The sequence below is a fragment of the Mirounga leonina genome, unplaced genomic scaffold (genome assembly GCF_011800145.1).
Source record: "Mirounga leonina isolate KUSES-001 unplaced genomic scaffold, KU_Mleo_1.0 Mir_92, whole genome shotgun sequence".
Lineage (NCBI taxonomy): Eukaryota > Metazoa > Chordata > Mammalia > Carnivora > Phocidae > Mirounga > Mirounga leonina.
The window spans coordinates 16823400-16835834 of record NW_023270852.1 but is presented as its reverse complement, the minus strand read 5'-3'; the positions used below and the strand labels follow the sequence as shown (position 1 = coordinate 16835834).

At 36.3% G+C, this 12435-nt stretch overlaps 1 protein-coding gene across 6 annotated transcripts in view; it reads right to left on the bottom strand.

Annotated features, from left to right (window-relative positions):
• Positions 1 to 12435, bottom strand: part of ACER3 (alkaline ceramidase 3) — a 165816-nt gene that overhangs the window by 27587 nt on the left and 125794 nt on the right. For all 6 annotated transcript variants that reach the window (XM_034995231.1, XM_034995232.1, XM_034995233.1 and 3 more), the window contains one exon: positions 294 to 352. In XM_034995231.1, the coding sequence (XP_034851122.1) occupies positions 294 to 352 (59 nt within the window). The remainder of the gene's footprint in view (positions 1 to 293; positions 353 to 12435) is intronic.

The window sequence follows — 12435 nt, the reverse complement described above, 5'->3', positions numbered from 1 at the left end:
TTTTTTACTGTAGGGATTTTTCAAGGCAATATACTAATGTACACTACAAATATTCAAAAGGAGGCCATCATACAGTTTTCCTCAGATTAATGTTGGAACTTTTTGTTTTTACAGGATGCCAATTAACACCTTGCTTAAAGAACTAATATTTATTATCTTATACCACAATAAATATTGGCCTAAAGTTTTCTATCAATATCACTGCTAGAGTTGGGTTTTATGTGTTATTTCAATTTAGACTATAGATATTGTTTGAATGTAATCTAATCATACTGTTGATCCAAACCACTTACCATGTAACAATATAAATAGATCGAAGTACTAATGTGAAGACCAACACTCCATACATGACCTGAATAAGAAAGGAAAAATGAAGTTAGCAAAATCATTATTCTTTGGCAAAGGAAGTATATTTTACCTACAAAAATAGCCCTCTCAATAAAATGTAAAGATTATCTTTTGTTACATTTTAAAGAACAGACTTTTTGCAAATATCTTCTCCCATCCATAGACTGCCTTTTAGATTTGTTGTTTTCTTTACTGTGCAGAAGCTTTTTATTTGATGAAGTCCCAACAGTCTATTTTTGCTTTTGTTTTCCTTGCCTCTGGAAACATAACTAGAAAGAAGTTGCTATGGCTAATGTCAAAGAGGTTACTACCTGTGTTCTCCTCTAGGATTTTTATGGTTTCAAGTCTCAGATTTAGGTCTTTAATCATGTTTAATTCATTTTTGTGTATGGTGTAAGAAAGTGGTCTAGTTTTATTCTTTTGCACGTGGCTGTCCAGTTTCCCCAACACCATGTGTTGAAGACAATGTCTTTTTCCCAGTAGAAATTCTTTCCTGCTTTTTCGAAGATTAATTGACCATATGGTTGTGGGTTCGTTTCTGGATTTTCCATTCCATCCCACTGATCTATGTGTCTATTTTTGTGCCAGTACCATACTGTTTTGATTACTACAGCTTTGTAATATAACTTGAAGTCTGGAATTGTGATGCCTCCAGCTTTGCTTTTCTTCTTCAAGGTTTGCTTTTGCTACTCGGGGTCTTTTGTGGTTTCTTACAAATTTTAAAATTATTTATCTGATATAGGGTTAGTATCCAAAATACATAAAGAACTTATAAAACTTGGGGCAACTGGGTAGTGCAGTCAGATAAGCTTCGGCCTCTTGGTTTCAGCTCAGGTCATGATCTCAGGGTCATGAGATCAAGCCCCGAATTGGGCTCCATCCTCAGCGCAGAGACTGCTTGAGATTCTGTCTCCCTCTCCCTCTGTCCCGCCCATTAATACTCTCTCTCCCTCTAAAATAAATAAGTAAATCTTAAAAAAACAACAACCATAAAACTCAACACCTGAAAAACTAATAATCCAGTTAAAAATGCACAAAAGACATGAACAGACAATTCTCCAAAGAAGACCTACAGATGGGCAACAGACACATGAAAAGATGCTCAACATCACTCATCATCAGGGAAACACAAATCAAAACTACAATGAGCTATCACCTCACACCTGTCAGAATGGCTAAAATCAACAATACAAGAAACAGCAGGTGGGACGAACCATGAGAGATGATGGACTCTGAAAAACAAACGGAGGGTTCTAGAGGGGAGGGGGGTGGGAGGATGGGTTAGCCTGGTAATGGGTATTGAGGAGGGCACATTGTGCATGGAGCACTGGGTGTTATGCACAAACAATGAATCATGGAACACTACATCTAAAACTAATGATGTAATGTATGGGGATTAACATAATAATAAAAAAAATAAAAATAAAAACTCCTAAAAAAAAAAAAAACAGCAGGTGGTAGCAAGGATGTGGAAAAAAGGGAACCCTCATGCACTGTTGGTGGGCATGCAAACCAGTGCAGCCAACTATGGAAAACAGTATGGAAGTTCCTCAAAAAGTTAAAAATAGAACTACCCTACGATCCAGCAATTTGCACTACTATGTATTTACCCAAAGAATACAAAAATACTAATTCAAAGGGATACATTTACCCCAATGTTTACAGCAGCATTATCTACCATAGCCAAATTATAGAAACAGTCCAAGTACCCATCGACTGATGAATGGATAAAGATGTGGTATATAGAGGGAGAGCTAGGATGGCAGTATAGGAGGAGGACCCTAGGCTTGCCTTGTCCCTCGAACACAGCTAAGTAACTATTAAATCATTGTGAGTACCCAATAAATCAATCTGAGGACTGATACAACAAACTGCACAATTAGAAGGAGAGAGAAGGCCACATTACGGAAAGTGGGATGTGTGGAGACATGGTTTGGGGGAGAAAGACCTCATGGGTGCTGCAGAGGGGAGGGAGCCCTGTTCGCGGAGAAAGGTGAGAGAGAAAGGAGTGCACAGTGATACACACAGGAGAATACCTCCTCAAAGCTATTGGTTGGGAAGATGAGAGAGGCTGATTTTCATAAGTTTTTGCAACCAGCAGGGCTCAAAGACTGGAGTTTTGGAGGTCCGCAGGTTTGTTTGGGTTAGAGACCCGAGGGCACTGCCTTGCTCCTGGAGAGAAGGCAGGCAAGTGTCTCTGGGGCAGAAGGCGTGATCTGAGGATTACCTGGGGCACATGGCAGGGGTGTGTGTGACTGTTCCCTCTTCTTGGAGTGCATCTGTGAGAGGTGGCATTGCCACTCCAGGGACAAAGGAGCCAACAGGTGCCATCTTGCTCCCCTTTCCCTCACCATAGGCCCAGAGACACCTGCTGAAGGTGGCTAATTTGGACACTGACTATTTAGCCTGCTTTGCTTCTGCTCTGGTGCGGCTGCCCTTCTGGGTCAAACCTGCACTGGTCCCAGCACATTGTGACCCTCACCCAGAAGCCCTGCATGGGTCCCTGCCACACCAGGTACCTAAAGTTTGGAGTTCTGAAAGTGAGCAGGCTTGGCTATGATAGACCCCAAAGTGCACTGTACCGCTCCAGGCAGGCAAACAACCTGGAGACAGAGAGTGTGAAAACAGTGATTGAAAAAACACACAGGACGCACAAGGGGAATTATTCCCTTTTCTGGGAGGGCTTCCTGAGAGTAATGAGTGTGGACTACCCTCCCAGGGGACAAAGGAGCTAGCTGGCACCATTTCCCTCCCCTACCCCTTAGCATAAACCAACTTTAGTAAACAGCACAGCACTTGTTGCCTAATGCTTACACCAGGTCCAATCTGTCTATACTATTCTGGTACTGCTTTTCATGGGCAGGTGTGCCTAAGGACCAGCACAGCGGGCCCCTTCTCCAGAAGACAACCACAATCCATGCCCCCCGCCCCCAACACACACACACATCTACTAACCAAACAGTTCTGCAAAGCTTCAGTTCTAGTGGAAATGACATCAGGTCTCATTAAACAAGCAGACCAGAGCACACCTTGTTAAAACTTGCCACACTCTGGCCAAGGTCCAAACACTGTCCACTGCAGGCAAGGAGAGCCTCTATAGACAACTGACCTGAAGGAAAGAGCAGCCAAAACACAGCAGCAGAGTGCACACAGCACATACCAGAGACACTTCCTGAAGTGCCAGGACCTGGACATTATATGACCTCTTCTTCATAAAGCCATTACTCAGTATACATATACATTACATATACATATACATACATATACATATACATTACATCAGTATACATAACAGGATTTTCTAACACAGAGAAGAAGACAAAGACCTAGACAAAATGCCAAGATGGAGAAATTCATCCCCAAAGAAAGAACAAGAAAAGGTCACAACCAGAGATCTAATCGAAACAGATGTAAGTAATATGCCTGATGCAGAATTTAAAGCAATAATCATAAGGATACTTGCTGGGATTGAGAAAAGCATGGAAAACATCAGAGAGACCCTTACTGCAAAGATGAAAGAGCTAAAAAACAATCAGGCAGAAATGAAAAATGCAATATCTGAGAATCGAAATTGACTGGATGTAATGACCAGAAGGATGGAAGAAGCAGAGGAACAAGTAAGTGATATAGAAGACAGAATTGTGGAAAATAATGAGACTGAACAAAAAAGAGAAGGCAGAATGATGGATCACAAGAGTAGACCTAGGGAACTCAGTGACTCCATCAAATGTAATAACATTCACATCACAGGAGTTCCAGAAGAAGAGAGACAAAGGGAGGAAGAAGGTTTATGTAAGGAAATAATACAGAAAACTTCCCTAATCTGGGGAAGGAAACAGACATCCAAATCTAGGAGGCAAAGAGAACTCCCATCAAAATCAATAAAAGCAGGCCAACACCAAGACATACTGTAGTTAAATTTATAAAATTCAGTGATAAAGAAAATGTGGTATGTGTGTGTGTATGTATTACTGTATATATATATGCATATATGTGTGTGTATGTACACACACACATTAGAATATTACTCAGCCATAAAAAAGAATGAAATCTGGCCATTTGCAATGACATGGATGGAGCTAGAGAGTATAATGCTAAGCAAATAAATCAGAGAGACAAATACCGTATGATTTCATTCATATGTGGAATTAAAAAAATGAGCAAAGGGAAAAAAGAGAGAGAGAGAGAGATGCCAAACCAAGAAACAGACTCTTAACTATAGAGAACAAACCGATGGTTACCAGCAGGGAGGTGGATGGGGGGATGGGTAAAATAGGTGATGGAGATTATGGAGGGCACTTGCTGTAACGAGCACTGGGTGTTGTATGGAAGTATTGAATCACTATATGGTACACCTGAAACTAATACTACACTGTATGGTAACTAACTGAAATTCAAATAAAAACTTAAATAAAGAACAGAATTTTTTAAAAAAGATTTATTTATTTTAGAGAGAGAAGGAGAAAGCCTGAGTAGGGGGAGGGGCAAAGGGAGAGAATCCCCAAGCAGACTCCCTGCTTAGCACAGAGCCCCTCTCAGAGGATCGGGGGATCGTTATCACAACCCATAAGATCATGACGTGAGCCAAAACCAAGAGTCAAACACTTAACTGACTGAGCCAACACCCAGGCACCCCCAGAATTTTTTTAAATGTATAATTATGTAATTAAGAATCATGCTGATCTTTGAGGAAAAATTAAGAGCCTGCTTCTGAATAACCAATATCAGAAGTCCTATGCCAGTTTTAAATCTGAATGGTTACATGAAATTTTAAATATCTGGTAAAATCTGAACAGATGCTCTAATTTTGCCTCACTCCCTAGATCCTTCCTTTTTCTTTAGCTTCACTTTCAGCAAATGATTCTACTTCCCATTTTATAACAGTGTAAATCTGAACTCTTCTATTTTTATTTTTTTAGAGAGGGAGAGAAGGGGGTGAGGGGAAGGACGGAGAGAGGGGGGGAGAGAGAATCTTAAGCAGGCTCTGTGCCCAGCTCGAGCCTGACATGGGGCTCAAACTCACAACCCTGAGATCATGACCTGAGCTGAAATCAAGAGCCAGATGCTTAACTGACTGAACCACCCAGATGCCCCCTGAACTCTTAAAATTCTCCTCCTAATTGTTTCTGCATTCATATGCAATTTCTCCCCACATTCTTTCTCCCATTCCTCATCTCCAAAGAGATGCCCATTTCTTTTTTTTTTTAAAGATTTTATTTATTTATTTGAGAGAGAGAATGAGAAAGAGAGAGCACATGAGAGGGGGGAGGGTCAGGAGAAGCAGACTCCCTGCTGAGCAGGAAGCCCGATGCGGGACTCGATCCTGAGACTCCAGGATCATGACCTGAGCCGAAGGCAGTCGCTTAACCAACTGAGCCACCCAGGGGCCCGAGATGCCCATTTCTTTTTGACTGATGTTAATATATTCCCGTGTTCTTTATTCTGTATGTTCCCACATCTTCCTAGACTTGGCTCCATCAACTCTTTCTCTTCTATACTGAGCACTGGATAGGTACCACTACCAGGAAAATTGAACCTAGTGGGAAATTTTAACTTTTAAAAGTGTGAAATATTAAATATTTAAAAATTGCATAGAATAGAAATGTACAGCTTTACAAGTATTCATAAAGTCAATAGCTGGGAAAGTACCATTCAGGTCAAAATCAGAAGTACTACCTGTGTCTCTTCCCAATCCCCCTCCCAATCCTCTTAGAGAAAACCATTCTCTTGTCTTTTATAATAAACATTTTTTTGCTTTTCTTTACATATTTACTAACTTAAACTGGTCTCCTAAATATGAATTCCTAAATACTGTTTTTTGAATTTTAATAGAACTGAATTTTAATTTACAATAGAATAATAATGCACACATTTGTTTTCATCGTGTTTTTTAAGATTCAGTTAATTGTGTATATAGCCATATTTCATTCATTTTTTTATATTAAATACTATTTAAATGGGTAAAAATACCACAACATATTTACCCATTCTTGTGTTCAACATTTTGGGGTTATTTCCAGTTTTCACTGCTATGAACATTCTTACATATCCTAGTGCACATGTACACAAGTTTATCTAGGGGATGTACCTAGGAGTTTAACTGCCAGGTCAGAGGTTATATGTATTATCAAAATAACTAAAAAAGCCGAACTGTTTTCCAGAGTGGTGTTATCAATTTTTACTCCAACCAATATATGTTTCTTTTGTGCTACATTCTCACCAACCTATGATATAGTCAGATGTCTAAATTTCTGTCAATCAATGAGGTTTTTAACATATATTTCCCAGGTTACAGGTTGAACACTGTATGTTATGTTTACTGGCTGTTTGATGTCCTCTATTATTCAAACCTATGTTTTCATCTGGTTGCCTATCATTTTATTATTCCTTTTTTTAAGTTTAAAAAACTTTTAAAACTGAACACACACACACACACACGAGTGGTCAAAAGATAAACATGGTTTGATGATTATCACAAAACAAGTATGTTTGTACTTTTTGACTTTTAAGTGAAAAAATGGACCATTGATGGCATACCATAAATCAACCTCAATACGTACCTCTCAAGCCTTATATCCTCTCTTCCCCAAGATTCACCACTATCCTGCCTTCTAATATTAGAGTTCAATTTTGCCTGTTTTGAACCTCATTATAAATGGAACCCTGTAATATCTGTGTCAAGCTTCCTTTACTCAATATTATGTTTGTGAGCTAACTGAACTTGTTATATGAGCTGTGGTGTATTAGTTTTCACTGCTATTTAATATCTACTTCATTTGTATCTAATAATTAATAATGCCTAATAAATTAAATATAATTTATTTAATAATTGTTTCATTTAAAATATTTAAAACTAAAAATAAATATATTTACTAATAATTTTCATAAAACTAATATTATTTGAATAAGCATATTTTAATTTTATTGGTTATATCCTTCTAATATTGAGGGACCTATTTCAATAAATAGGTAATAATTATTGCAAAAATTACTTTAGTTTTTTTTTGCTTAAACAACAGAAATTTATTTCCTTATAATTCTGGAGGCTAGAAATTCAAGATAAAGGTGCCAGCAAGTTTGGTTTCCTCTCATGGACTTTCTTTTAGGCTTGTAGATGGCCATCTTTTTCTGATGTCTTCATATGATCTTCTTCTGTATATAACTGTGTCCTAACCTCTCTTTTTAAGGACACTAGTCATATTGGATTAGGGCCTATCCATATGACCTCATTTTACCTTAACTCTTTCAAGGAACTGTCTCCAAATACAGTTACGTTCTTTTATTCTTTTTTTTGTCCTATTAATTCCAGTATAATTAACAGTGTTAAATTAGTTTCAGGTGTACAATATCACTATTGTAATTCAACAATATCACAATTGTTGAATCACTATTCAACAATTCTATACATTATTCAATGCTTATCATAGCGTACTCTTAATCCCCCTCACCTATTTCACCCATCTCCCTTCCCCCTCCCCTCTGGTAACCATAAGTTTGTTCTCTATAGTTAAGAGTCTGTTTTTTCTTTTTTCTTTTTTTTTGTTTCTTAAATTCCACATATTAGTGAAATCATATGGTATTTGTCTTTCTCTGACTTATTTCACTTAGCCTTATACTCTGGGTCCACCCATTTTGTTGCAAATGGCAATGGTTCATTCTTCTTTATGGCTGAGTAATATTCCATTGTATATATATATCACTTTTTTATCCATTCATCAATGGATGGACACTTGGGCTGCTTCCATAATTTGGTTACTGTAAAAAATGATTCAATAAACACAGAGGTGCATATATCTTTTCAAGTTAGTATTTTCATTTTCTTTGGGTAAATACTCAGTAGTGGAATTACTGGATCATACAGTAATTCTATTTTTTTTTTTTTTACGATTTTATTTTATTAGTAATCTCTACACCCCATATGGGGCTTGAACTCACAACCCTGAGATCAGGAGTCCCATGCTCCACTAACTGAGCCAGATAGGAGCTCCCAGTAATTCTATTTTTAATTTTTTGAGAACTTCCATATTGTTTTCACAGTTGCTGCACCAGTTTGCATGCCCACCAACAGTGCATGAGGGTTCCTTTTTCTCCACATCCTTGCTACCACCTGTTGTTTCTTATATTGTTGATTTTAGCCATTTTGACATATGTGAGGTGATATCTCATTGTGGTTTTGATTTGCATTTCCCTGATGATGAGTGATGTTGAGCATCTTTTCATGTGTCTGTTGGCCATCTGTAGGTCTTCTTTGGAGAAATGTCTGTTCATGTCTTCTGCCCAGTTTTTAATTGGATTATTTGTTTTTTCTGGTATTGAGTTGTGTAAATTCTTTATATATTGGATATTAACCCCTTATTGGATATATCACTTTCAAATACATTTTCCCATTCAGTAAGTTGTCTTTCTGTTTTATTGATGGTTTCCTTTGTTGTGCAAAAACATTTTATTTTGATGTAGTCCCAACAGTTTATTTTTGCTTTTGCTTCCCTTGCCTTAGGAGACATATCTAGAAAAATGTTGCTATGGCCAATGTCAGAGAAATTACTGTCTATGCCCTCTTCTAGGATTTTTATGGTTTTAGGTCTCACATTTAGGTCTTTAATCCATTTTGAGTTTATTTTTGTGTATGATATAGACAGTGGTCCAGTTTCATTCCTATGCAAATAGCTGTCCAGTTTTCCCCAACATTATTTGTTGAACAGACTTTTTCCCATTGCATTGAATATGCTTATTTTATACATCCATTCTACTGCTGCTGGACATTAGGGTCCAGTGTTAGATATCTATAATAACCCTGCTATAATCACTTTAATATGTATTCTTGGTACACATGTTCAGAGATTTCTATTCAACCCTAAGCCTAGGAACTAAATTGTTGGATCACAGTATGCATAATTTCAATTTTAGTAGTTTACACAAACTGTTTTCCAAAGTGGTTATGCCAATTAACACTCCCAATAGTGTATGATGGTTGCTTAACATCCTTGCAGTGAGCACTTCATACTGTAGTCTTTTTGATTTTAGCCATTCTGTTGGGTTTGTAGTAGCATCTCAGTGTGTTTTTAATTTTTCCTCCCATGATGACTTATAGATTGAGCACCATTTCACATGTTTATTGGCCATCTGAACACAATCTTTTGTTAAGTATCTCTTAAAATCTCTTGTCCATTTTTCTATTGGGTCTTCTACTTTTATTGGTTTGTAGGAGGTCTTTATACTAGTCTTCGCTTGGTAATATGTGCTGTGAATACTTTTTTTGTTTATTTGTTTGTGCTGTGTTGTGAATATCTTAGTCCACTCTATAGCATTATGTTTTCACTCATGATGTTTTTTGATGAACCCAAATTCTTAATTTTAAGATAAATGATTAGTGTTGTCTGTGTCTTGAAATGATGGCATAATTATCCATTTACTTAGGTACTCTTTAATGTCTTCAAATGTTTTATCAGTTCTTCCATTTATAAGTCTTAGATATTTATGTTAGATTTAGTCCAAAGTACTTCATATACTTAGATGATTATTGTTAAGTAGTACTTTCAAAAATATTTTCTACCTGTTTGATGCTGTTTCATATATATAAATACAACCATTTTTTGTACACTGTTTTTATATTATGTGACTTTTTAAAAATCTCTTCAAATTTTAGTAATTTATCTATAGATTCTTTAGATTTTCTATGTATACATTTGTGTATCACTTGTGATATTTACAGTTTTATTTCATCTTTTAAACTTAATAATTTTAGTTTCTTTTTCCTGCCTAACTAAGCAAGCCAAACCCTCCCGTACAATGTGAATAGAACTGCTGATAACAAGCTTTGCTAATTCATGCTCAGGGAAAACTTTCACTGGTTCAAGACTAAGTGTAATATTGGCTGTAGGCTTAAAAAAAAATTTTTTTTAAATAATCTTTATCAGATTAAGAAGATCTTTTTTATTTATAATTTGCTGTTTTTTTAAATAATGAATTAATATATTTTATCAAATACTTTTTTCTGCATCTCTTGAGATAATTACACAACTTTTGTCATTTAATGTTTTAATATGGTTTTTTTTTTTTTTTAAAGATTTATTTATTTATTTGACAGAGAGAGACACAGAGAGAGGGAACACAAGCAAGGGGAGTGTGAGAGGGAGAAGCAGGCTTCCCGCGGAGCAGGGAGCCCGATGCGGGGTCGATCCCAGGACCCTGGGATCATGACCTGAGCCGAAGGCAGACGCTTAACGACTGAGCCACCCAGGCGCCCCATTACTATGATTTTCTGATACTAGTTAATACTCCTGGGATATAACCAACTTAGGCATGATGTTTTATCGTGTGTGTGTGTGTGTGTGTGTGTGTGTGTGTGTGTGTGTGTGGTGGATTTGGTTTGCAAATATTTCGCTTAGGACTTCTGCCTAATTAATTTTAACTCTTTCCTACTGTTCTTACTGGTATTAAAGTTTTGCTAACCTCATACATGAGTTGGAGAGCATCTGTCCCTTTTGTTCTGTTCTCTATAAGAATCTGTTTAAGACTGGCATTATTTCTTCTTTTACTGTGTGGTTGAATATTCTAGTGAAGTTATATTTGTGGGAAGATTTCTGACTACTGATTCAATTACTTTTAATGGTTATAGGGCATTTCAGATTTTCTATTCTTTATTAAGTTTCTGCAGGTTATACTTCTAGAAAATCTGTCTACTTAAAAAAATACAACTTTAAATTTAATGGCATAAAGTCCTTCATAATATTCAATTAATTTTTTAATGCCTCTAGGATTTGATGTGATCTCCCCCTTTCATTTCTGATATTATTTATGCTTGCCTTTTTCCTCCTTGATCAAATTCGCTAAGGATATACGTTAATTTTACTTGTCTTTTTGAAGAAGCAACTTATGGCTTTGCTGATTTTCTCTATAGTATATTTGTTTTCTACTGTATTCATTTTTGCTTTTTATCTTTCCTTTGTTTCTTGAAATATATGCCCAAACTCCCCCTTTTAGGCCTTTCTGCTTCTTCTTCTTCCCTTTTTTTTTTTTTTTGGTATAGACATTTTAAGGCTAGATATTTCTCTCCAAATATTAATTTTGCAGAGTCCTACAAGTTATAACATGTATTTATTTTCATTATGATTCAATTCAAAGTATTTTCCAATATCTATGATTTCTTTGATCCATGTGTTATTTAGAATTATATTACTTATATTTAACATAATTGCATTATAGTTAGAAATTATATTCTGATTCTAATCCTATGAAATTTAAGATGGTACATGGGCAAGTCTATGGTCAATTTTTGTAAATGTTCTCTAAGGGTTTGAAAAAAATGTGCTTCTGCAATTGTTGGATGCAGTATTTTACATTTGGCTTATGGGTCAAGTTTTTTTAAATTAGTTAGTTAATTTCAGGGAGAGAGTGCATGAGCGGGGAGGGGGGTAGAGGGAGAGGGAGGGAGAGAATCCTCAAGCAGACTCCCTGCTGAATGGGGAGCCTGACACGGGGCTGGATCCCAGGACCCTGAGATCATGACCTGAGCCAAAATCAAGAGTTGGCTGCCCAACTGGCTGAGCCCCCATGGGTCAAGTTTCTTAAACATGCTGTTTAAATATTTTACATCTTCTATCAATTACTGAGAGGTATGTATTAAAATCACCTAAAATTATAGATTTGTCTATTTTTTTCTTTTAGTTCTATCAATTTTTGCATTATATATTTGGGACATTATAATGTATTAGAGAGACATAGAAATTTTAAATTATTATAATTTTCTGATGAATTGAATATTTTTAACACTATGAAATAAATCCTTCTTAACAAGAGAAATGTTCTTCCCTTAAAGTCTATTTTATTCTGTAATAAAACAACTATACCACATATACATAACACAATTATGCTTAGTGTTTGCATGGTATATATGCTTTTCCATACTTTCACTTTCAACCTTTCTATATCTTTATATTTCAGGTGGACTCTTTTATAAAGCCTTGATATGACTCCTGCCTACTACTTGTAGTCTCTCTGTAACAGTAGACTCCAACAAATATTTATTAAGCATTGTATTAGACCCTGAGGATATAATGGTGTGGAGTAAAGGATTAATATCAAGCA